This window comes from Agelaius phoeniceus, chromosome 27, assembly GCF_051311805.1.
Source record: "Agelaius phoeniceus isolate bAgePho1 chromosome 27, bAgePho1.hap1, whole genome shotgun sequence".
NCBI classification, from domain to species: domain Eukaryota; kingdom Metazoa; phylum Chordata; class Aves; order Passeriformes; family Icteridae; genus Agelaius; species Agelaius phoeniceus.
This window is the reverse complement of record NC_135291.1, coordinates 1,736,867-1,761,018: the sequence shown is the minus strand read 5'-3', so window position 1 is coordinate 1,761,018 and position 24,152 is coordinate 1,736,867. Positions and strand designations below refer to the sequence as shown.

The 24,152-nt window shown below is 53.8% G+C and overlaps 2 protein-coding genes and 1 long non-coding RNA gene across 14 annotated transcripts in view; 2 read left to right on the top strand and 1 right to left on the bottom strand.

The window, feature by feature from the left end:
- The window catches only part of LOC129132025 (uncharacterized), a 261,039-nt gene that overhangs the window by 154,143 nt on the left and 82,744 nt on the right, over positions 1-24,152 (bottom strand). The window contains exon 1 of one of the 9 annotated variants that reach the window (XR_013185387.1): positions 12,248-12,292. The exons of 5 other annotated variants lie outside the window; for them this stretch is intronic. The gene's annotated coding sequence lies outside the window, so the exon portion shown is untranslated. Of the gene's footprint in view, positions 1-12,247; positions 12,293-24,152 lie in introns of those variants that run through there. 3 more of the 9 variants (XR_013185391.1, XR_013185383.1, XR_013185380.1) reach the window with 3 other exon arrangements.
- Positions 2,361-4,525, top strand: LOC129132058 (uncharacterized). Its single transcript, XR_008535761.2, has 2 exons — positions 2,361-2,508; positions 3,982-4,525. It is a non-coding gene; the product is annotated as an uncharacterized LOC129132058 (long non-coding RNA).
- LOC143695918 (uncharacterized) lies at positions 6,136-18,085 on the top strand. 4 transcript variants are annotated; one of them, XM_077191138.1, is made up of 4 exons: positions 6,136-6,279; positions 13,832-13,897; positions 14,052-15,222; positions 16,305-18,085. In XM_077191138.1, the coding sequence occupies exons 2-4, from the start codon at positions 13,876-13,878 to the stop codon at positions 16,537-16,539; spliced, it is 1,428 nt and encodes a 475-aa protein (XP_077047253.1). In that variant the 5' UTR covers positions 6,136-6,279; positions 13,832-13,875; the 3' UTR covers positions 16,540-18,085. The 4 variants fall into 4 exon arrangements, with proteins under 4 accessions (XP_077047253.1, XP_077047254.1, XP_077047251.1 ...); XM_077191139.1 differs by lacking the exon at positions 6,136-6,279 and adding an exon at positions 8,044-8,383; XM_077191136.1 differs by lacking the exon at positions 6,136-6,279 and adding an exon at positions 12,387-12,551 and having other exon boundaries at positions 14,057-15,222.

The window sequence follows — 24,152 nt, the reverse complement described above, 5'->3', positions numbered from 1 at the left end:
CGAGCAGCTGCGCCTGGCCCTGCCCTACGTGCGGAGCGCACAGGAGCCCCTGCGAGAGGCGGCCGTCAGGTTCATGGGTGAGCGCCAAGCCCGGCTCCCTCCCCGGCCCGGCCCGCCGCAGCTCGGCCCCAGCCCCGCCTGCTGGCCCGGCAGCAGGATCCGGGCGCGGGCATGTGCAGCCCCGGCCGGGCTCGGCATTGCTGCTGCCGCCCTCTGGCAGCCGTGGCCTGGGGCGGCAGCGTGCGCCAGGGGCCCGGGCTGAGCCCTGCCGGGCCAGCAGGGCGTGTGGCCTCGGGGCTGGCAGCGCCCCTGGGCGGCTGCTGTGGCTCTGAAGGCAGGACACGCTCTGTGTTCCCCAGGCATGGCCGGGCGCTTCCTGACAGGGCAGCAGCCGCACTTCCGCATCATCTGCAGGGGTGAGTGAGGCCCGCGGGCTCTCGCCGGGGGCTGCCGCTGGCACCTGCGTTCCCTGGCCCGCCCGCCCACGGCTCCGCTCCCTGCGCGCCCCAAGGTGCCCACAGCACAGACACCTTGCAGCCGCCTGGGGGACATTCCTGGCCAGCAGCTGGGGGACATTCCTGGCCAGCTCGTCCTTCTTGCCTCCTGCTTCCTCCAGGCCGTGCCAGGAGCTGCGTGCTATGCACGAGCCTGGAGGCTCTCCCCAGCTCCCCGCAGATCCAGCCTCTGACTGGGCCTCTGTTTCTCTCTCTGCAGCCCTGCAGGACATGACGGATGACACCAGCCCTGCCATCTCATGCCTGGCACTTCAAGCTCTGTACATCCTTTTAGCTCTACAGAGCGTTCCCTGCTCCCGACTCCAGAAGATGCGAGACCAACTGCGCCGCCTCTGGCACTCGCGGCCTTTGCTGTGTGGCCGTGGCTGAGTGTCCTGCTGCGGCGCTGTGCAGAACTGCTCCGGGAGGCTGCGTCTGCTGGGGCCACCTGAGCCTGCGGGGAACACCTCTCCTCTGCCAGCACTTCCTTTCCCTTCACCCCCTAGAGGAACATTAAATTGCTGTTGTTGGATAGCCGGCTGTCCAGGAGCTTTCTCTTGGTGCAGAGTGTCTTCAGGCCAATGGGGAAGAGGGGGAAAAGGCTGCTTGGTCTGCACAATTTGCCCAAGCGTGCGGTGTGGAAGGGAAAGTGTGGAAGAATGGCTGGAGGAAAAGGGCCATGGATCCCTGGAAATGTTGTACAAGCAAGCCCCATGATAACTGAGCATACATGTTAACTTAGCAGCTTGGCATAAGTGGGCCGCACTTAGCATAACCAGGCCGCACGCCACGATAGGAAGATGCTGTGTCCTGCCTGCTGACAAGGTCGAACGGGCAAGGACAGCAACGAGAATAGAAACCATAAAGTATGCATAACCACAAAGTAGGAGGAATATGTAAATGTAATCTCTTGCTTTAAACCAAGAAACTCACAACAGGTATGAGCAATTAAACCAATAAACTAACGACAAGTATGCATAATTACTGGAAAACAATATAAAAGTACCGGTGTACTCAAGATAAACCGAAGCTTGCTTTACCAATCATATTGATTGATTGCTTGTCTTCCCTCGCCGCCATCAGAAGGGGGCTGTGGGATCCTCAGAGGGACGGGAGGGGCTTTGGTGGCTCCTGGCCAGGACAAAAAGGGATCAGGGGGAGGTTTCAGGGGCTCCTGGCTGGGCTGGGGGCCACAGGGAGGGCGCTGGGAGGGGCTGGGGGTGTCCCTGAGGGGTTTTGGGGGTGCTGAGCCCTGCGGACCCCCCAGAGATGCCGCCGGACGCTGCCCGCAGCAAGATGCTGACGGGCATCGGGGGCTTCGTCTTGGGCTTCGTCTTCCTGGCGCTGGGGCTCGGCTTCTACGTGCGCAAGAAGGTCAGGGCGGGTGCCGGGGGTGGCGTCCCGGCCGTGGCGGAGCGTGCGCGCTCCCGCCGGGGCCCCCAGCCCGGTGTCACCCCCTTTTCTCTGCCCACAGAGCTCCTGAGCCGGCGGCGGCCGCAGCCCCTCCACGTGGGCTCGGGCCCGGCCGGGACCCCCGGCTCCGTCCCCGCTCCGCTGATTTTGGGGGGGTCCCGTGTCCCCCAGCCCCGCTGGCGCTCTGCCCCCGCCCAGTGCCTGCTCCCAGTGCTCCCAATAAAGCTTCCCAGTTGGCCCCGGGCCGTTTATTGGGGGGCGATGGGGAGGGGTTGGGGGCGGCGGTGATGGGACGGATTTGGGCAAAGGGAGGGGGACAAAGGGTGGGGGCAGGGCCCGGGGGGAGCGGGAGGAGGAGGAGGAGGAGGAGGAGGAGGAGGTGGTGGTGGAAGGGGCGGGGGATGTGAGAGAGAAGAGGGGAAGGAGGCGGGATGAGGAACGAGGAGGAGCTGGAGGAGCCATTGAACCGGGGGAGGAGAGGCGGGAGGAAGAGGATGGGGAGATGAGGAGAGGAGCAGAAACCAGAGAAGCAGCGGAGATCCTCCGGCCTTCACCCAGGTGTCCACGCGGGGAGCCAGGAAGATGTGGAGCCCCCAGCCAGGTGTGTTCCCAACGCGGGGGCTCTGACCCTGGGGGTCACCCGGGATTATCCAGCGTGGATCCTCCAACGGGGGCTGGACCTGGAGCGGGGCACGGAGCTCATCCCGCACCGGGGCACGGCGGGATCCACGGGCATCGACCCCTCCCTCATCAAAGGACAGCTTTCAGTTACAGTGGTTAGGACAACTAGTTAGTTATGGTAGTTAGTACAGGTAGTTGGTTATGGTAGTTAGCACTGCCTGTTTGTTATGGCAGTTTTTGGAATACAAACTCTCTCAAACCTCAACTCCCCTGACGTGTCCCTTCCCTCTCCCGCTGTGACTCAGCTGCCCGGAGCAATGTGAGGGGAGGGCGGGCCCAGCCTGGCCCAGAGCTGAGCCCCAGCAGAGCCCTGGCAGAGCCCAGAGCAGCCTCGGCACCTGCAGAGTCAGCCTGGAAGGAGGCGCTTGGAGCCTTCTCGGCTGCACCCGGCTCTTGGTTACAAACTGTGTGTGCTGGAAAATGCCACCGGCTCTGCAGGAGGGCAGAAGGGGCCCGGGGAAGGCCCAGGTGCTCCATGCAAGGGAAAAACCTGCCCTGGGTTTGTTATAAATAACTAGGTAGTGTTGGCTTTTGCTATTATGTATTGACTTCTGCAAAATATTCTTAATCACAAGGAGTTTGAAATAGTACAGTTTGTAATCACTTTTCACTGCTTTTGCTATAGTATAATTTGTCAGCTTTTTGTGGCCAATGCCTGGCCCCTGTGTAGCTCATATCCTCAGAACATGATTTATGGATGATATTTGAGTTTGTGGACTGTGTGAAAAACATACATTACAGTTTTGGCTTTTGTAAAATATTAAAGTGGATGCCATGTGTTGTGCATTAGAATCTTAACTTTTGCAGAAGTAGCTGTAGTTGTGAAATAATAACTAATGCTTTTATTTTTGTAACTAACTGACAATAATAACTCAGAGATATTTCTGAAAGAGCTAATGTTCTTTTAAAGTACTTGTGGAAATAGCTAAAAGCGTCTGCATGGTCAGATAACATTTAAGGAAGGGATGTGATGGGGCCCCTGCCACTGACCCTTCCACTGTCAATAACTGTCACCTGCTGAAACCACAGAACAGGGGCCCTTGTGAGGCAGTGACACACAACCCTCAGAACAGCAATCCACGATTCCTGCACGTGCTCTAAAAAGGCGAGTTGGGGGTCAAACCAATCTAAAGAATTCCTGGAACACGTAAATGAGTTCAAAGAAATGTTTGAATATGTACAATCATTATGAATATGTATTTGAACAATACAATGGAGAAACTAGACAAGAAGAGTTGCTGTGGTTAACTGGTGTGCCTCTGGCCATTGCCAACACCCAGCGCTGTTACTGATTCGTCCCTTATTATTCCTTATTAAACTTTCAAAAATTCTAAAGAGTAAGGCTCATTTCTCACAAAACCCAAGGTGCTCACCCCTTGTTCTTCCCCCAAAGCCAGGATTTGTCAATCCCAAAATTTGCCTGGACGGAGGAGAAGGAGGCTGCGAGGAAAAGGAAGATGCGCTGGTGTGGAGGCCCATGGGAGTGTCAATCTCCCACCCATGGAGGACTGGTCCCCAATAAGAAGAATAGATTTCAAGGTTATGGTGACAAGCTTGCTTCTCCCACAGATCTTTGCAGGCACATGCTGATTTATGGAAAGTTCTGTTACCCCATTGGCCCGTTGGCCTAATTACACTAGTTCACCCCTATTACCCATCTCTGGTTAGTCCCTAGAATGTTCTCCCTCTCTGTCCCTCCATTGGCCCCAGTTTACTGCATTCCTCTGCCCCTGTTTCCCTATTAGCTGTCCCGACCCTTAACCCCTCCTTTGCCCCATTTTCCCCCATGTCCATTGGACCCTGACCCTCAGCTCCACCCTCACTACCCCATATAAAAACCCCCTGTGCCCTCAGCTTGCACCCTGTCTTTGTCCCTGGACCCTGTTCAGCTCTGTCCCCTGTTCCTGTACCAATAAACCCAGTTTGCTGAGATCATACCCAGACCCATCCTGCCGACTTTGTCAGCTTTATAAAGCAGCCGTGAGCTCCGGGCTCCTGAGTGCCGGACGCTCCAGGGGCCTCGGCAGCGCCAGGACGCTCCAGACTGGGACAGCCAGGCAGGGCAGGAGGAATCACTGCCCCTTTCCCCTCCCTGCTGCTCCATCTTCCAGCCCAGCATTGCTGCAGGACAGCCTCACTGCCAACGCCATCCTGCCAGGGATGGACTGGGGGGATCTCCTTCCCCTTCCCTCTGGCATGGAGGCAAATCCCATCTTCTCCTTGTCCACCTTCCTTCTTCTCCTCATTCTGTCCTTCATCCATCCACATTCCTTTCCCATCTCCTTCCTCCCTTGTTCCTTCTTGTTCCTTCCTCTCCTCCTGCCTTTTCCTTTTCCCTTCTCCCTGTCTCTTCCTCTCCTTGTCCTTCCTCCCCCAAGCACTGAGCTGTGGACAGAGACCAGGGAGAACAAATCCCTGCCACAGAACCTCGTGGAAGAGGCCATTTGGAACGGCTCCACGGCGCAGGAATCCAACGGGGAGGAAAAGCCCCAGAGATTCCACACGAGGAGGGGCTGCAAACCCAGCCTGGAGAGCTGTGAGGAGGTAAAAGCCTCCCTGTGCCGGGAAGGGTGTGAGGAATGTGAGAAGAGCTTCAGGCAGAGCTCAGCCTATTCCTGGCTCCTCCAAAAACGGTGGTGCCAGATGCAGAGATCTACGGGGATGCAGAGATCCCCCTGCAGATCCATGGGGCTGCAGAGATCCCCATGCAGAGATCCATGGGGATGCAGAGATCCCCCTGCAGCCCCCGGAGCAGCCACGCTGGAGCACGGGGATGCCTGAGAGGAGGCTGTGACCCCGTGGCCAGAGGGGCCCCGCTGGAGCAGCCTGTCCTGGCAGGACTGACCCCGGGGCACAGTGACCCACGCTGCAGCACTTGGAGGGGGGCTGTGCCCCGTGGGATGGACTCAGCTTGGAGAAGTTCCTGGAGAAGTCTCCGGTGGGAGAGAGCCCAGGGTGCAGCAGGGGAACGACTCTGTCCCTGAGCAGAGGGAGAAGCCCCGGGGCATGAAGTGAGCACGGCCCCATTCCCTGTCTCCGGCACTGCCGGGGTAGGAGGTGCAGCTGGAAGGAGGGAGGCGTGGGGGAAGGCTGGATTTAAGGCTCTTCACTTACTTCTCATTATCCTGCTCTGAGGTTTTGGAGTTTTCTGTCAGAAATCTCTCCCCTCCCCCACTCATCCACAGGCGTTTGCGGCAGTTTTCCCTTTTTGGGGGAAATCAAAGCGATGCACTGATGCTCCTAATTAGGGGTAGGAGAAGTGAGGCTCCAGGACTTCCCGCTGAGCCGGGGCCACCGAAGCCGCAGTGCCGGGAAAGCCGTGGCGGGAGGTGCGGAGAAGTTTGTTTGTGTTTTCAGCTCAATTCCCCTCGGGCCCGGGCCCGTTCCAGGGCTGTTCCTCATCTCCGGCTCTGCCCTCACGCAGCCCGGGGGACCCTGAGAGCGCGGGGCGAGGCTGTGCCGTGTGCAGAGCCCGCCCCTGGCTGCGATTGGCCGACGGTGCCGTCAGTCGTGGTTCTGGCGCGCTGATTGGTGGAAGCGAGGCGGGGCAGGGGCCCGGTGGCGGCCTGAGGGCGGCCGTGGCTCGGCAGCGGCGCCATTGGCGGAGCGTGTGTGCGGGCCCGGGAGCGGCGGCAGCGGCCGGAGCGCGGTGAGGCGGCGGCGGCGGAGCTGGGAGGCGGCCGCAGCGCAGGTGGGAGCCGCGCTGGGTTGTGCGGGGGCTCGGGGCTTGCTGCGGGCCTCGGGGGCGGCAGGGGGCTCAGGCGGGTTCGTTGTGCCGTGTCCGGCGCGTGTTGCCGCTGGCGTGAGGGCGCTGCGGGAGCGGCTGCCCGCGGTCTCCTTGCGGCCGCTGCCTCGGCAGGAGCCGCTGCCGGAGCAGCGCTGGCTCGGCCCGGTTGCTGTGGCTGGGACAGAGGCGGCTGCCCCGTGCCCGGGGCTGTGCAGGGAAATTGACGTGGCCGGAGGTTTCTGTGCCCAGAGGAGACAGAGGAGTCCTGTACAAGTGACTTTATTGCTGAGCAGAGGGAGAGGCCGTGGGGCATTTGCTGTGCGCTCTCTGCCATTGCTGTAGTTCGCAGCCTCCTTTTTATCCTCATTTTCCCGGCCGCTTCTCCCTCTCCTTTTGCCCACTGGCTGAGGTACTTGGAAGGTTCAGACTTCCACATCTGCCAACTGCATGTCCTCGTTAATGTGCACCCCACTTTTGTAGAACAGCCGATATTCACGGCTCTGTTAAGTCTTTGTTCTTCTGGAAGTTCAGGAATTTAGCGGGACTTTCTGTGAGCAGCAGTCCATGTTAATTAGTGACAATTATTGAAGCTGGTGGTTTCGCCCGTTACTTCCTTATCTACAAGCCCCTGGCCCCTCGCTCAGCTGCTGAATGAGCTGCACTCTCAAGGTGTGGAGCATGGTAAAAAGGTGAGAGTTGCTGTAGCACAGGAGAGGAGAAACAGCATTCGTTTAACCCATGGTCTGCCAGGGAGCCTCGAAACCGTGTCCCATTCCCATCCTTTTCACGTTTGGACCAATACATGAGCTGCTTTCTTGTTTCCTTTGTTATCTGTTTCAGCACTTTTCCTTTGTCATCTATTTGCCAACAGCAGTTTGAGTCATTTAATTTTCCACAAACTCTTTTTTCTGCTAAAAGGTAATCTGATCCCATCGCCTTTGTTCCTCATTTCAGTGGATTGCTCAGCAGGAAGGTCAGGAGCTGGAGCTGTCTGGTTGGTTATTCTGAGGACAGTTTGTAATCTAATGATGCCATTGAAATGAGGAATGGGTTCTGTGGCTCCTGATATGAATTGGTTCGGGTTCCCAGAGTCTGGTGCACGGTGTTGTAGGATTTGTTCTGGTGGCCGTTCATCTTTTCCCCATTTTGGGCCCTCCTTTCAGCCAAGACTACATCAATTACTTTGATTCTGAACTGATTTCCCTGAACTTGTGATAGCACGAACATCTGTGCTCTAATACACCCTATATAACACTGACAGTGACAGCACATGTTGGAGTGGGCAGAGGGTGATTCCCCCCCATTTATTTATAGTGAAATTTTCCCAACATTCTCCATTTGCCGTTTCCCTTTGCAGCTTCACCCGTTTCTGTTGCAGGGTCAGATATCCTCACCCTGGGCTCTGCCTTGAGCTGTGCAAATTCCATCAGTGCAAGCAGGCAGAGCTTGGGGTGAGGGGCAGAGGGAATCAGCCCAATTCGTGCCCCAGGCAAGAGACCCAGGTCCATTGTCCAGGCTTTGCCCAGCAGTGTTCATTTGCATTTCTAAAGCTCCTCTGCAGGCTGCCTGGAATAAAGCTTCTCTTCCAGGGCAGCCATCTGGTGAGTCACATGTGGCCCCCCCAGAATCTGCTTATTTTTTTGGATTTTTTTTTTCCTTTTCTTTTGTTTGGCTATTTGGTTTGGTTTTTTAAGTTTGTTTGTTTGTTTCTTTAAACAATGTTGAAACAAACTATTAACTGTTTATGGTTTAAATTTTCACCTTTAAAGCTCTTGTAACTTTTTTCAGAATGCAGCCTTAAGGTGAACATGGAAAAAGCCAGACCAAAACTTGATTCTCACCCTTCTGTCCCAAACCTTCCTGACAAAATGAAGTGAGAAAGAATATTATGAAAAGTTTTTCTTATGTTGTAATTTTGTCACTGAAACTGCAGGGAAAACAAAAACTCTCCAAGAATCTCTTTAGTGTTAGAGAGTCAAGGCATTGCTTGGTTCTGGCCAGGATGTGCAACAGAAATAATTTCTTTCACAAATAACCCGGCTGTGCAGAGAAAATCATTCCATGGCATGTGAGTTTTACTGGATTTTTCCTAAACTTTATGTAGTCTGAACCAATCTAAATCCCCTGGTTTAATGTTCATTGCTTCCATGTTGTGTAGGTTTTTAGTATTTGGTTTCCTGTTGGACCCGGATTTCTTCCCCTCTGCTGTGAATTCGGTCCACACTCCTGGATTTCCTTCTCAGCCTTTTCCAGACCAGGTGTCTCCAGCTGTGCCGGGGGCAGTGTCTGGGGTAGCTGTTGGTTGCTGTTTGCTGCTGGGCGTTGATGTTTTGTTGCTGGTCGTTATCTCTGGGTGTCTTTTGGGCTATTCCCAGTCTGTTGAGATGTTGAACTCATCTCCATTGAGTGGTGTAACAGCCCTTAAATAAAACCTTTAAAAATTCCTTTCCCCAAGGCAAAGGCAAACCAAGCCTGAGGAGAGAAAGAAGATTGAAAAGAACCAAAATGGGTACATTTTGCAGCAATGCAGTCGCAGTCAGCCCAGAGTGTGGGTGTGAGTGAGCCCCAGAGTGGAATTGTGCCGTGGTGCTCCCCAGCAGCTGTGGCAGTGCAGGCCCAGCCAGCGCTGAAGCTGCAGCAGTGGCAGCGAGGCTTGGCCGCAGTGGCTGGAGGTGCCAGGGGAGGGTGGCCAGGATTTCCGAGGGTTTGAGCAGAGGATCTGTGGGCAGGCCCAGGGGCTTGGCCCGCTGTGGAGCCCTGGCTGCTGCTGCGTTGCCTTCAGGGCAGGCTCGGGGGCGGCTGCCATGGTCCTGCTGCAGGCGGGAAGTGCAAATCTCCGGGGCTTCAGAGCCCCTGAGGCCAGGCTGAGGGGTCCCCCCGTGTTCAGCTGTGCTGGCGGCTGTTTCTGGCCTCAGGGACACTTGGCATGGGCCCCTTGGCCACCAGTGGTGCTGCTTTGCACTCCTTAGGCAGGAGCCGATGTCCTGGCTGGGTGTTGGCAACAGCAAAGTGCCAGGGCAGGCTCTGTGCCAGCCCAGCTTCCTGTGGGAGAATCTACCTTGATCTCTGATCCAGTGCTTGCTGAAGCATTCAGAATTGCTTTTGCCCCCCTGTTAGGTGCCATGGTGTCAGCAGAAGATATTGAAGCCTTCCTGCTCAGGGCATTTCAGTGCCAGGCTCTTACAAGCACCCAGAGCTCCTTGGGTTGAGCTGAGCATGGGGCGGTGACCTGCGCTTTGTCTGATTCCCCTTCCTTCCCTCCCCTGGAACAGGTTGTTGCTTTTAGACACCACTTGTCCTGGTTGCTTCAGAGTACTTTTGAGAGGCTCCTTATCTAATTTTCCCTCTTTCCCTGGGGCTGCCCACACTTCTGGGTTCACTTCAGCATAGGCCTGGCCAGACATTTGACACAGAGGTGCAACGGAACTGGCCTCTGTATCACCTTTTATAATATTAATTTGTGTTCCAAGTTTAGCGATCAAATCCCTTCCCAGTAAATCATGATAAGAATTAGGAGCAAATAAAAATTCATGCATTTCCAATCCATCTCCCAGATCTACTAATAGTGGTTGAATAAAACCATACATCTTTTCTACTTATCCCCTCACTAATCAAACAAATCTTTTGCATTTTTCCCCCTTAGGTCTAAGATTCAGAGTGCATTGAGAGGCCCCTGTGTCCCTCAGAAAATGCCTCCTCTCAATGCAGACCCACCTGAATGTTCTCAAGGGCTCCAGTGTGGAGGGTCCCTGGTGTGATGGGAGCTGTGACAGCCCTGCCAATCCATGTCCATCACGGGGTGGACTTGCTCGTCCTGCAGGTGCTGCTGTCTGTGCTTGCAGTGTCCTTGTGCCCTGCAGCTGGAGCCCTGATTCCTTGCCAGGGGCTGTTAGGGTGGGCTGTCCCCTGCCGAGGAGGGCAATGCCTCTGCCGGGTGCTTGTGGCCGAGCCCGTGCCCTGGGTGCTGGGGCCCCCTTGGGCCCTGGGGCTGATCCCTCAGGGGCTGTAGGAGCTCTGCCCTGGCCTTTGCCTTCAGCCTGGCCTTTTGCTGCTCCCTTCTTGCATTCACCTGCTGGGCCTTTGTGCCCAAGTGCTGCAGGGCCTTCTTCTGCCCCTCCTGCAGCCCCCCTCAGTGCCTGTGGGTGTTTGTCTTGCTTTACAAGACAGGTGTCTGCTTGGGAAGGCAGAAAAAGCCTCTCGGAATGGAGAATGCAAACCCTCTCCCTCTTAATTTTTAGACTAGTGAAATCAAGGGACTCTCAGGCAAAGCTATGGGAATAGGAATACCAGTTCTTTACTAGTGTGTAAATAAAGCAAACAAAGAACACCAGCTCCGGCAGTGCCAACAAACAGAGCCCGGAGCCAGTCCCGGCCTTTCGGCTGCGGCGCTTTCCCCTTGGGTGCAGTTCCGGGCACGGCCGGCAGGGGCGCCGGTGGCTCCCGCGGGGCAGGGCAGCGCATCCCTGCCATGGGAACCTCTCTTAACGGAAATAGAGCAATCCCTTCATCTAACTCTTTCACTTTTTTACCTTCTGTAGCCTTTCTCCCGTGTTTTGAGAAAGGATTTGGAGAGGGCTGTCTTTTAACTGAGCTCCTAGTGTTTCGATAAGGTGCTTCCTGGAGAGAGAAAGAGTTTCCCTGAACAGCCGGAGCTGTGGTTACTAAGGGGATGTAACTCAGAGCAGGCCGGGGTCAGGGGAGGATATCCCGCCGAGGCTCGGTGGGAGTGTGGGCAGGGTCTGCTGCCGGAATCGCCAGAGGGGGATCTTCCCGTGGAGGCCGAGCCGGAGCGTGGGCAGCCCCCACATGGCTTATGGCGGCTGATCCGGCAGCTCCCGGCAGAGAAAAGGCAGGTGGGAGACCCCGGCAGCAGCAGCGGCGGTGCCCAGCGCAGCTGGCACGGGCAGGGCAGCCGGGGATGGGATGGCTGGGACCCGCCCTCGGTGCGGTCGGCGCGGTGACCTCGGCCCAGGCGGCAGGACAGAGCAACCCCCATCTTCCCCAGCATGGCCGGCAGAGCGGCCGCGGGCCGGGCAGTGGGAGCAGGGCACACAAATTCACCGCCAGCGCCGGGGCAGGTGGAGCTGCCCTGGGCAGTGAGCCCGCACCTGGGATGGAAACCGGGGCAGGCGGAGCTGAGGCGGGCAACGAGCCGGGACCCGGGACAGGCGCCTCGGCCGCGAACGGAGGGGGCAAGAGCTGCAGAGGATCCCACTCTCTTTCTGATTTTTCCTCTTGTTCCCCTCCCTTTCATTTCCCCTTTTTCTTTTCTTGTTTTGTCTCGGGTGTTTCTGAAACTTTAAAGATTTTTATTCTCCTAAAATCTCCTGTCTAACCTATGGCATATTCTCTTTCTTCTAGATTAAACGGGTTTTTTTACAAATAAATCCAGAACCTAACAAATCTAAACTTCTGCTTGGATACTTTGAAATGGTCGACAAGCTACCTCACGACCTCCTGATGTTGTTTTTCTCATCACCTTTTTATTTATCCTTTGGCAATTTAAGCATCTTTCAGTAACTTGCTTTGCTCCTCCAAAAATCCCAGTGCACCCATAGTTCCTTAAAAAATGATCACACAAAGCTTGAGTACCAATGGGTTTTCTGATGCATGTCTTCTAATATTTTCCTAGTAAGCCCATTTTATTAAGTAATTGTCTTCCATCAAGAAGTTTCCATTTCCTTGATTTATCTTGTTCACTTCCTATCTTGTTTGATTCTTTTTTCTCGTCTTCCGTAAACTTTGGAATTTCCAGTTTTTCCTCGTTTGGAGTTAATATTAACATAACTCACTCAGCTCCATTTTCTGCTGCATCCTTAGCTTTGTGATGTGCCCCCAGTTTGGTCAGTTTGCCTCTCCCTTGGCCCTGGCCGGGTTCCCCCTGCCCGCAGCGGCTGGGAGCAGCCGAGAGCCCCGCGCTGCCCATGCCGACCTGTCCCGGCTCCATCGCCGCTGCTGCCGCGGGCTGCGAGGGCTGCGGGAACGGGGCACCGAGGGTGTGGCTGCTGCTGGGGGAGGAGGAGGAGGCAGGGAAGGGCAGGGATGGAAGAGGAGAAGGAGGGGGAGATAAGACAGAGCAGAAGGAGGAGGGAGGGGGAATGGAGGAGGAGGAGCAGGAGGAAGAGGAAGAGGAGGGACAAAGGCGGATGGAGGCTGAGCTGAGGGAGCCAGGCCGTCGATCCCTGCCTGAATTCGCAGCCCCCACCTGTGGGATCATCGCCCCCCCCATGGCTCCGGTGAGCGGGGAGGGGGAGCTCGGCCCGGATATCCCGGGGGGTCCCTGGGTTGGGTTTTTGGGGGGATGTTTGGGGAATGAAGAAGTCCAAGGCTGAGCGGAAAAGGCCCCTTGGGGGGACATCGGGGGGTGGTGGTGGCGGCTGCCGGCAGAGGCAGCCTGGAGGAGCAGAGCCCTGTGTGCCCCAGGAGGCCAAAGTGGGGAGCCCAGAGAGGGGGGAGCGCCGCCATTGGCGGGAGCCTCAAGAGCCTGGAGAGGGGCAGGGGGGACTCCTTGGAGCCGCTGCAGCCCAGAGCAGAGAATGAGGGGAGAAGGGAGCCCGGGAGCCCAAAGAGCCCCGGCATCCCAAAATGGGGAGAGCGAAGTGGGGGGAGCTTTTGGCATTGCTGGGACTGCCAGCAGCCTGGGCAGGGTGGGCACCGAGGAGAAGGGGGACCCCCAATCCAAGCGTGACCCCAGCAGCTGGGACAGGGGGGAACCCCCGAACTCGAGAGGGGAGGGACCAGGGACAGGGAACTCCTGGGAGGCTTTTTCAGGGCTGAATCCTGGTGTTTGGGAGGTTTTTCGGGAGCCCAGAAGGCCAGTGACTTGTAGAGATGGAGTCGGGCAGAGGGACCTTCAAACTCAATGTGTGTTGGGGAAGATGAAACAGGAAAGCCTTATAAATATGATTGTCTGGCAAAAGATTTTGACAATATAGAAACTATAAGGAAGATTGAAATGAAAGCAAGCTTTGAGATACCTCAGTTAGTGAACAACTGGAAAACAATGGTGTGGCCCAACTGAAGGTAATCCCCTTTTGATGAAACAACTCCCTCTGCTTGCAGACAGATCCAAGGGTCAGAGCAGACCCTACTAGCTCAGCAGAAGGGGTCCAAAGAGGAGTTTTTAGGGTTCAAAATGTAACACAGTATGGTGATGTAGTGATTCTTACAGGCTGTATATAAATGCTATAGGATTTGTGTCTTGTACTAGATTGGCTAGTGAGAAATAGAATATTCAACACAGAAGAAGATTTACTGTATTGTAACGGGAACCTTACTCTCTTACACTCTTCCCCTCTTACTCTCTTACCCTCTCATCCTCTCTACCCCTCTCTTCTCTCGGGCCTGCTCCGAGCTGTGCCTGGCAGCTCCAAGCGGGGCCCTGCACCCGGGCCCTTTGCAATAAACCGCAAGTTCCAGGGCCTGGCTGCAGAGATCTCTCGTCTCCGCCCGTCCCGACCGTCCTACCCCCCGACGCTCCTACAAACGCGCTCATCCCTTGTTTTCCACAAACCAGGATTTCCCATTGGCAACCCCAGGGAGGCTGCGAGGAAGAGGAAGATGCCCCGGGACACTGAGGCAGGTGAGGAGGAAGTCAGTGCCCCTTTCCCCTCTGTGCTGCTCCATCTCCCAGCCCAGCAGGGCCCCCGGCTGCAGCTCAGCCCTGGGGGGATCTCCTTGCCCTTGCCTGTGGCACGGAGGCAAATCCCATGCTGTCCTTGTCCTTCCTCCCCCAGAGCAGGAGCTGAGCATGGAGAGCAGGGAGGACAAATGCCCGCGGCAGAACCTGGTGGCAGAGGCCGTTTTGAGCGGCTCCACGGCGCAGGAAGCCAACGGGGAGGAAAAGCCGCGGAGCTGCCGCACGAGGAGGGGCTGCAAACGCAGATGGCGGGGATGGGAGGGGGAAAGAGCCAGCCTGGGCCGGGAAGGCGGCCGGAGATGGAGCCAGAGCTCGGAGCTGGTGCTCCATGAGCAGCTCCATGATGGGGAGAAGCCCCACAGGTGCGTGGAGTGTGGGAAGAGCTTCAGGTGGAACTGGGACCTGATCAAGCACCAGAGGATCCACACTGGAGAGCGGCCCTACGAGTGTGGGGAGTGTGGGAAGAGCTTCAGCGACAGCTCCACCCTGATCAGGCACCAGAGGACCCACACTGGGGAGAAGCCCTACGAGTGTGGGGAGTGTGGGAAGAGCTTCAGCGACAGCTCCAACCTGATGAAGCACCAGAGGACCCACACTGGGGAGAAGCCCTACGAGTGTGGGGACTGTGGGAAGAGCTTCACCATGAGCTCCCACCTGATAAGGCACCAGAGGACCCACACTGGGGAAATGCCCTTTGAGTGTGGGGACTGTGGGAAGAGCTTTAGGTGCAGCTCCATCCTGATCAGCCACCAGAGGATCCACACTGGAGAAAGGCCGTACAAGTGTTCCGAGTGTGGGATGTGCTTCAGCCAGAGCTCCAGCCTGATCAAGCACCAGAGGACCCACACTGGGGAAAGGCCCTATGAGTGTTCCAAGTGTGGGAAGAGGTTTCTGACCAACTCCCATCTCCTCCAGCACTATCAGAGTCACACAGAGGAGAGGCCCTTCCAATGCCCTGAGTGTGGGAAGGGATTCAAGTACAAGTCCACCCTCATCACCCACCGGCGCATCCACACTGGGGAACGGCCCTACGAGTGTGATAAATGCAGGAAGAGGTTTCAGACCAGGTCCTGTCTCCTCCGGCACTATTGGATTCACAGAGAGGAGAGGCCCTTCCAGTGCCCTGACTGTGGGAAGGGATTCAAGCGCAACTCCACCCTCATCACCCACCGGCGCATCCACACAGGGGAGAGGCCCTACGAGTGTCCCCAGTGTGGGAAGAGCTTCTCCTGCAGCTCTAACTTGACCCACCACCAACGGAGGCATCGGTAAGGGAAGCCCTGTGAGTGCCCCGAGTGCGGGCAGAGCTTCGTGCGCTGCTCCAGCTCCATCCCCCACTGGAGGAGGCACTTTGGGCACAGCCCTGGTCACTCATATTCCCTGTGATCTATGTTGGGAACACACCTGGCTGCTTCTCCTTTTGGTTTGACCTTAATGTTTCTCTCTTTTGCATCTCTTTGCACTGCAAAAGCCAAGAGGGATGGATCTGTCACCTCAAAACCACTCAAATCCCAGTGAAAACAGCTCAATCTTACCCCAAAAGTGCGCACACCCACCTGAAAAATCTCAATCCCACACCAAACTCACTCAATTCCACAGTCGCCAGGCTGAGACGGGTGAGGGGGGAGATTGGGAAAAGTGGGATGCCAATTTAGAGCGGTGGGATGGGGATTGTGTGGGGCTGGGTGTGTGGAATGTATTCGATAGGAAACAGAACTCTCACATATACTGATTTCTCTCCCGTTCATGTTCAGTCCGTTGCAGCCTCCCAGAGCGTCCCCTCACAGTTGCCGCCCTTGGCCTGAGCCCGCCCCTTTCCCCTCACGGTTCCCGCCCTTTCCCTGCCCCCTTTCCTTCAGGGTTCCAGCCGGTTAGGGGAGAGGAGCAGGGGGAGGGGAGATGGAAGAGGAGGGAGGAAGGCAGAGAGAGAGCAGCGATGGAAGGAGGAGAAGGAGGTGGGGATAACACAGAGGAATGGGAGGGGGGATGGAACAGGAGGAGCAGGAGGAAGAGGAAGAGGAGGGACAAAGGCGAATCGAGGCTGAGCTGAAGGAGTCGCGCTCGAGCCCTGCCTGAATTCGCAGCCCCCACCTGTGGGATCATCGCCCCCCCCATCGCACCAGTCAGCGGGGACGGGGAGCTCGGCCTGGATATCCCGGGGGGTCCCTGGGTTGGGGTTTTTGGGAGATGTTTGGAGAATGAAGAAGTCCAAGGCTGAGCGGAAAAGGCCCCATGGGGGGACATCGGGGGTGGCGGTGCCGTCCTGCCGGGGACGCCCTGAGGGGATCTCCTTGCCCTTGCCTGTGGCATGGAGGCAAATCCCATGCTGTTCTTGTCCTTCCTCCCCCAGAGCAGGAGCTGAGCGTGGAGAGCAGGGAGGACAAATGCCCGCGGCAGAACCTGGTGGCAGAGGCCGTTTTGAGCGGCTCCACGGCGCAGGAAGCCAACGGGGAGGAAAAGCCGCGGAGCTGCCGCACGAGGAGGGGCTGCAAACGCAGATGGCGGGGATGGGAGGGGGAAAGAGCCAGCCTGGGCCGGGAAGGCGGCCGGAGATGGAGCCAGAGCTCGGAGCTGGTGCTCCATGATCAGCTCCATGATGGGGAGAAGCCCCACAGGTGCGTGGAGTGTGGGAAGAGCTTCAGGTGGAACTGGGACCTGATCAAGCACCAGAGGATCCACACTGGGGAGAGGCCCTATGAGTGTGATAAATGCAGGAAGAGGTCTCAGACCAGCTCCTGTCTCCTCCAGCACTATTGGATTCACAGAGAGGAGAGGCCCTTTCAGTGCCCTGACTGTGGGATGGGATTCAAGCACAACTCCACCCTCATCACCCACCGGTGCATCCACACAGGGGAGAGGCCCTACGAGTGTCCCCAGTGTGGGAAGAGCTTCTCCAGGAGCTGTATCTTGACCCAACGGAGGCACCAGTAAGGGGAGCCCTGCGAGTGCCCCGAGTGCGGGCAGAGCTTCGTGCGCTGCTCCAGCTCCATCCCCCACTGGAGGAGGCACTTTGGGCACAGCCCTGGTCACTCACATTCCCTGTGATCATGTTGGGAACACCCCTGGCTGCTTCTCCTTTTGGTTTGGCCTTAATTTTCCTCTGCTTCACCTTCATCCTTTAAAAACACCCCAAGCTGTGTTAAATGAAGGAAATTGATTGAATATATCTGAAGTTCCATAATTTCTCAGTTGTTTTAGAGGGAATTTAGGATTTGGGGACAGGTTCTTTGTGGAGTGCTGCTGTTGCTAAGAGGCAGGAATTTGATCTCACCCTTCTTGTGTTGCTGAGAACTCCTCCCCTGACCCAAACCCCAACTCCACCCTTGGGATACCCTATAAAAACTCCATGGCCCTGCCTTTGCCCTGTCTTTGGGGGGTAAGAAATGAATTCCCAAAGGATCAGCCCTTTTCCCACTGGATTCCCAGAGGATCAGCTGTTTCCCCACTGGATTCCCAAAGGATCAGCCTTTTTCCCACTGGATTCCCAAAATTTCAGCTTTTTCCACTGGATTCCCAGAGGATAAATCTTTTCCCACGGGATTCCCAGGGGATCAGCCTCATTCTCCGCTGGATTCCTAGAGGATCAAGCTTTTCCCACTGGATTCCTAGATGATCAACGTTTTTCCACTGGATTCCCAGAGGATCAGCCTTTTCCCACTGGATTCCCAGAGGATCAGCCCTTTTCCCTGTTGCCTCCGTTTGAGGCGTGACGGCCTGGATCGGGAATGGCACGGCAGCAACCCTCCTGCCACTCGGACCAAGTACTCGCATGCACCAAGGTGGTGGACGGTGAATGGCGTTTATTGACGGTTCCACGGGGTTATAGATAACGGGGGTTAACGGCCAACAAAACGGGGGCTAAGTAACTTTAACGGCAAAGGGGAGGGGTTCTGTCTGCCCCAACATCGCGAGATCTTGCGGTCGGTCCCTAATCTCCCACATTTCCCACTGGATAAATCTTTTCCCATTGGATTCCCAGAGGATAAATCTTTTCCCACTGGATTCCAAGAGGATCAACCTTTTTCACTGGATTCCCAGAGGATTCTGACTCTGTCACTGTTTTTTTTTGTTTGTACTACTGCATTTGTATTTTTAATTTTTCCTAATAAAGAACTGTTATTTCTACTCCCATATCTTTGCCTGAGAGCTCCTTAATTCCAAAATAATTATTATTTTAATTTAGTAGTAGGAGTAGTAGTAGTAGCAGCAGTAGTAGCAGCAGCAGCAGTAGTAGTAGTAGTAGTAGTAGTAGTAGTAGTAGTAGTAGTAGTAGTAGTAATCAAAGGGAGAGGGTTTAAATTTTCCATTTCAGTGGAGGCTCCTGAAATGGGGAGACATCCCCAAGGACAAGCCATGTAAAATAGTTCCTGAAATATGTAAATTAGGTAATGGATATGCTTGAGGGTCTATGAATATGCAACAGGCTGATTTAATTAAAACCAGATTAATTAAGAGGTGTCCCCGAAATTACTGGGGGGTCTTGATGGCCATAACAACCTTTGCTCGATGGTCCTTGTCTCCCATGACATCACCCTGTTGCATATTTATAGACCCTCATGAATATCCATAAACTACTTTACACATTCCAGGAACAAACTTGGCTTCATCCTGTTTGGGGTTCCCACCCCCCTCCCAGCTCAATTTGGGGTGTTCCATCCCCCTCCCAGCTCAGTTTTGGGATCCCATTCCCCTCCCAGCTTACCTTAGGGGTCCCATACCCCTCCCACCTCGATTTGGGGGTCCCACCCCCCTCTTTTCCCCACTCTCCCTCCCCTTTGCGATCCTTCCCCCAGTCCCCTCCCCCGTGTTTGGTTTTGGGGGCTCCAGGCCCCTCCTGCTCCGTTTTGGGGTCCCGACCCCGTTTTGCATTAATTTGGGGTCCCCAGCCCATCCCCAAGGTCACCTTCTCCCCCTCCCCAAATTGCGCTGCTGGCAACTGATGAGTCATCAGCGAGACACGCTCTGATTGGCTGGAAATTACCCCGTGCGGTCTGTGAGTACCGCAGTAAGAGGCCTTGGTCTGTGCCTGGCAACTGATGAGTCAGAGTCGGGCCGGGCGCTGATTGGCTGAAAATCACTGAGCGGGGCCAGTGCTCTGAGTTTCTGCGCATCAACTGGATCGTCATCAGTGCTGCGCGTTCTGATTGGTCGGGATATGTTTTGGGGTGGGGACGGGAGGAACTGAGGTTACTTGGGGTTTCTTTGGGTTTATTTAGGGATTGTTTGGGGTTGATTTGGGGCTATTTATGGACTATTTGGGGTTTATCTTAGGTTTTACTTGGTTTATTTCTGTTTATTTGGGGTTATTTGGAGATATTTAGGTTTATTTGAAAGTATTTGGGTTTGTTTGGGCTTATTTGGGTTTATTTGGGCTGATTTGGAATTATTTGGGGTTCTTGGGGTTTATGTTGGTGTATATGGGGTTTTTTTTTTAGTTGTACTTGAAATCATTTGGGGTTGTTTGGGGGTTTAATTTGGGGTTTTCTTGTTTTGTTTTTTGGGGGTTATTGTATTTCTTTGGGCTTATTTGGGGGACTTTTAGGTATTGTTTGGGGTTATTTGGGGTTATTTGGGGATTATTGCAAGTGTTTTGGGGTCATGTAGGGTCAAAAATGTCGGGAATGTTTCTCCTGCAAAGAACGGGAATTTTTCCTTAAAAATTCAAGAGTTTTTCCCCCCAAAAAATGGGAATGTTCCCTTAATAATCCCGTACTTTTCCCAGCCAATAGCGGCGCGGCCCGCCCCAACGATCCAATCACCGTGGTTAATGTCCCAAATTAACGAATCACGGCGCACCCTGCCCCAAACGAGCCAATCACCATGGGTCTCCCCTCAAGAACACCGGCCTCCCCGTGCGCCGATCCAACCAATCACCGCACGCCTCCCTTCAGCTACTCCCGCCTCCTTCGAGCTGAACCAACCAATCACCGGGCGTCTCCCCTCAGAAACTCCCTCCTTTTTTGCCTCTATCTAAACAATCACTGCGCGCCTTCCCTTTGCCAAAGCCCGCCTCCCCCACCCCTCTGCTGTCAATCACCCCGCCCTCTACGAAAACAACCAATCACCGGGCGTCTCCTCGAAGCAACTCCCGCCCCCTCCGCCCCGCTCCAGCCAATCAGAGCCGATCCCGAAGCGGCGCCCCCTGACCCCGGGGCTGAGCATGGAGCGGGTGTCTCTTCCCCCCCCGCCGCCCGCCGGGACCCCCTCAGGGACCCCCGGGAGCCGCCCCGGGCTCGGGCGGGTCCTGCGGGAGGCGCTGGAGAGAGCGGGGGAGGCGCTGGGAGAGGACGGGGGGCTCCGGGAGCTGCTGAGGAGGCGCAGGAACAGGTGAGGGGTCCTGGAGGGGTCGTAAGGGGAATTTGGGGAGGGGTCTTGAGGACGTTTGGGGGGGATTTGGGGAGGATCTGGGGGGAACTTGAGGGGGATTTAGCGGGGTCTGGGGGTGCTGTGGGGGCTTTGGGGGGGAATTTGGGGAGGGGTCCTCGGGGGCTGTCACGATCCATCCTCACAGACGGGTTTCGTGATGGTTCGTGGATTTGATCTCAGGGTGCAAAAAGAACCGACACGGTACAAGGGGGTTTGCAATGATAATCAAAACAAATGCACCTTTATTGAATGACCCCACAAAATGCGAGAGAGGGATTAAGGGAGAGAAAAAGATAGAGGAAGAGAGAGAGACAAAAGAGAGAGAGAGAGAGAGAAAGAGGGGAATAGAGCTACCAAACGTAGAGACGAAGTCCTTTGGTCCAGTCCAGTCAAGGATCCGCCTGTTACATCGGGGAGATCTCGAAGTCTCTCGCTAACTCAGAGGTTTTTATTATGATAACTCTATTGGAAATTGCCGGGGAGGGGGGAAACAGATACAATAAGGAATAGATGTAACAGGTAGTCCATGTTCTCAGCAGTAAACGAGAGCCATTGTGTTCTTGGTCCAGCGGTCACAACCTGCAGGCAAACATCTCGCTTTGGTCAGCTTGCCTCCCCCACACACCTGCCCCGGGCTGGGGGTTTCAGTGCCAGTCCTTGGAAGGAGCAGAGGGGCCTTTTCACATGGGGGTTTCGTGTCTCAGTCCTTGATGGAGAGGCTCCTTACATCTCAGTCTGTCTGTCACGGTGGTTGTAAAACAGGTGAGGGTCTTCTGTGGGGGGACCACCCAGAACTCAGGAGAAGTCCAGCCAGGCCGAGAGGTGGGACAGCTCCCAAGGCTGTTGTTGCACAAAGGGCACGGTGCTTCCTTCTTCTTCTCATTGGGCTCAGTGTAGCACACAGCAAACAACACCTGTGCAAACAATGGCTTGGCAACGCTCTCAGGTCTCAGGCACATGACTTTCTCCTTTGGAGCCAGAGATTTAAGACAGGGGGGGTCTTCTCTTCACTGGTCCCCAATGACGATCGTGAGGGAGATGAGGGAAAATTCGGACAGACTCTGACACGACCCCGTGACTCACGATTGTCTTGAGGGATCTTCATCAGCAGAACTCTGGAGTGTCGCTGATGGGTCTTTATGACTTGCTGTACATTGGTAGTGTACTTGGAAATGTAGAGACAGTATGACAGAGAGAGAGAGAAAAGAGAGAGAGAGAGAGAAAGGAGGAAAAGAAAGGATAGGAAAAAGAGGGGAAAAAGGGAGACAATAAACAAACATAATTAATATTGATTATAACAGTATTATTTTCATAACAATTTACAAGTGGTTAATTAATTAAAATAGTATTATTTTTATAACAATTCTCAAATTGGCAAAACAAATCACAAATAATTAAAAGCAAAAAGCAATAAACAAATCATAATACAAGCATTAACTTTAAAAAATGATTTTCTAAAACAATTCACTAAAAATCGAAAGTAATTCCCACAAAATCATAAATGGAAATTAAGGATTATTCCAAAACACATATGCTTCATTCATAATTGCCTTGTGTCAAAGGCTTGGGGATGTTCACAGTGCACAGGACATCAGCCAAGTTGTGTGCATTAACTATAGACGTCAATCTTGTCAGCTGTTTCATGCTCCAATTCATAACGAATAGGACTGCTGATAAAATAAAACCAAGCAGAATTGGTATCAAAAGGATAACAATGGGATGACACAGACTGCTCAGGACACCCGTGGCAGTAGGAGACCACCTAAAAGAGTATCCCACCCCCTGTGCTCGGCATCTTTCTCCACTCTTTCCATGACACGGGGTATCTGTCTCACATTGTGATGAGCAGTCACCAGGGCTTTCTGTGCGTTTTTCTCAATCTTCTCAAGGATTTCAACTAAGTCTCGATGGAGCAGCAGTTGTCTTACCAAAGTGAGATCCATCCCAATAGGAGTAGGCATCAGTTTGTGAATCAGTGTGTAGTTGGATTGCAATGGGTAGTGAGAGGTGACTGGAGCTTCATAAGAGAAATCCCACCCTGCAATCTTGGTAAAGTTACAAGCACAGAAATTCGAAAGATTTTTAGTATCTCCTACCACGTTTTCTACAAATACAAAATGACAAGCAGTTCTAAGCATGCACATCTATTGCCTATGTATGTAAGGACTGTTTCAGAAGTCTCATTAGGACGAATTTCAAAATGACAGATATTTTGCTCTGTGTCTAAACGAATGTAATGAGCTATGATTGCATTGCTTTCACAGATGAGCCCTTGTTGTTCTCGGACAATACAAGATTCCAAATTAACAGTTTGCCATTTCTCACCAATTTGACGGGCCCATTCTCTATGGGATAGAGAACAGCTCCACTGTAATTCAGTTCTAATGCTGTAACAGGGAAAATCAAATGCTCTGAGGCATTGTGTATGGTTAACACAAAAGCTGTGGCTGTATTTGAAATGGGCTCATAGGTAAAATTCACCAGGTTCCACCAGGATTGGAATTCTCCTTCAAAGTCAGTGGCACTGTCCCAAATTATTTTCTGAATTTCAGTGGGAAAAATGCCTTCTTCACCTTCTCTTATAATTGAGGCAGCAACTGACTGCATCCACAATTGTGCCTGGATACAGCTGAGAGCCAAAGAAACGTTGTTTTGTGTAGCACCAAGTGCATCAATTATCAATTTGTGATCATTTACATTTACCTTTTCCCAAGCCAACCACAAACACCCCCCCCTTCCCAGGCAGTGTACCTTTTTTCAGTATCTCTGAAACCACGGGAATAAAAACCAACAGGCTTTGTTAGACCCTCAGGACCCCGCTGCCGTATATGAACGGAAAGCTGTGAGGAGGCAAATCCGTATTCCAGCTGAAAGGGATCTGTGGGATGGACAGGGTCCAGTGCTTGGTGTGCTGTCACTTCAAAAATCAGTAATTGCAATGTTTCCTCCTGAAAAGAAGTCCAATCCCATTTTATTCTTTTTCTCAGCAAGTCATAAAGGGGAACAAAAGGGTCATTCTGGTTATTGAGAGGTTTATCTGGTCTTTCTATAGGAGACATAGCTACTGTGGTTTTCTGAAGGAGAATTGCTGTAGGTTTAAGTGTTCCTGGAAGCCCTTGAATGAGAGCTCATATTTTCAGGCTTTACAGGTGATTGCATTGGTGACTCAAAACCAGGAATTTCTTGGATCTGCGGAAGAAATGCGGCACACAATATGCGTGATCAGCAAGTCTCCAACTTTATTGATAGTTCACACATATTTATATTGGTGTTAATTTGGCTTATACATATTGCAAAGCTGAGCTCATTATTGGTTAATTACTTCTCAGTCAAGCACACCTACTTCTATATTCTTCTGGTTATTTTGTTACTACTTCTACATTCTTGTGGTTATTCTGCTGAAACTATCCTCATATTGTTGGCATGAGATCCTCTCCTCTATCCAGTTGTTGCACCAAGGGCACAATGTCCTTGTCAGTGGTTGGACACTGAGTGCTGAATCCTAGACTTGCCTCCTTCTAACTTAACCAACGCTATTATGTCGACGTGACCTTTCTCAGCTGGCCAACTTCCACAAAGCTCTCCACACTGGAGCGGTTAACTGGAAACCTACAGGTAGAATCAGGCTTTGGTATTGATGGATGGCTCAAATCTTTAGGCCTGGGATCATGGTTACGCTCTATTGTTAAGGTCAGCATTATAGTGAGCATTATAGCTTTGTTGTTAGTATTAATTTTGCTGTGTTTTTGCATATGCCTACAGAACATGGTGCAAAAGATGGTATCTGCTGCATTTAATCAGACCATGCTTGTTCAACAGAAAAATGGGGGAA

What these genes read in the sequence shown, in the direction of transcription:
- LOC143695918 (XM_077191136.1), top strand. Translation starts at nt 12,414, where the DNA reads ATGGAGGAGGAGGAGCAGGAGGAAGAGGAAGAGGAGGGACAAAGGCGG. An exon ending in TCGCCCCCCCCATGGCTCCG is followed by an intron (nt 12,552 to 13,831) that starts GTGAGCGGGGAG and finishes TCCACAAACCAG; the next exon opens with GATTTCCCATTGGCAACCCC. An exon ending in CACCACCAACGGAGGCATCG is followed by an intron (nt 15,223 to 16,304) that starts GTAAGGGAAGCC and finishes TTCCTCCCCCAG; the next exon opens with AGCAGGAGCTGAGCGTGGAG.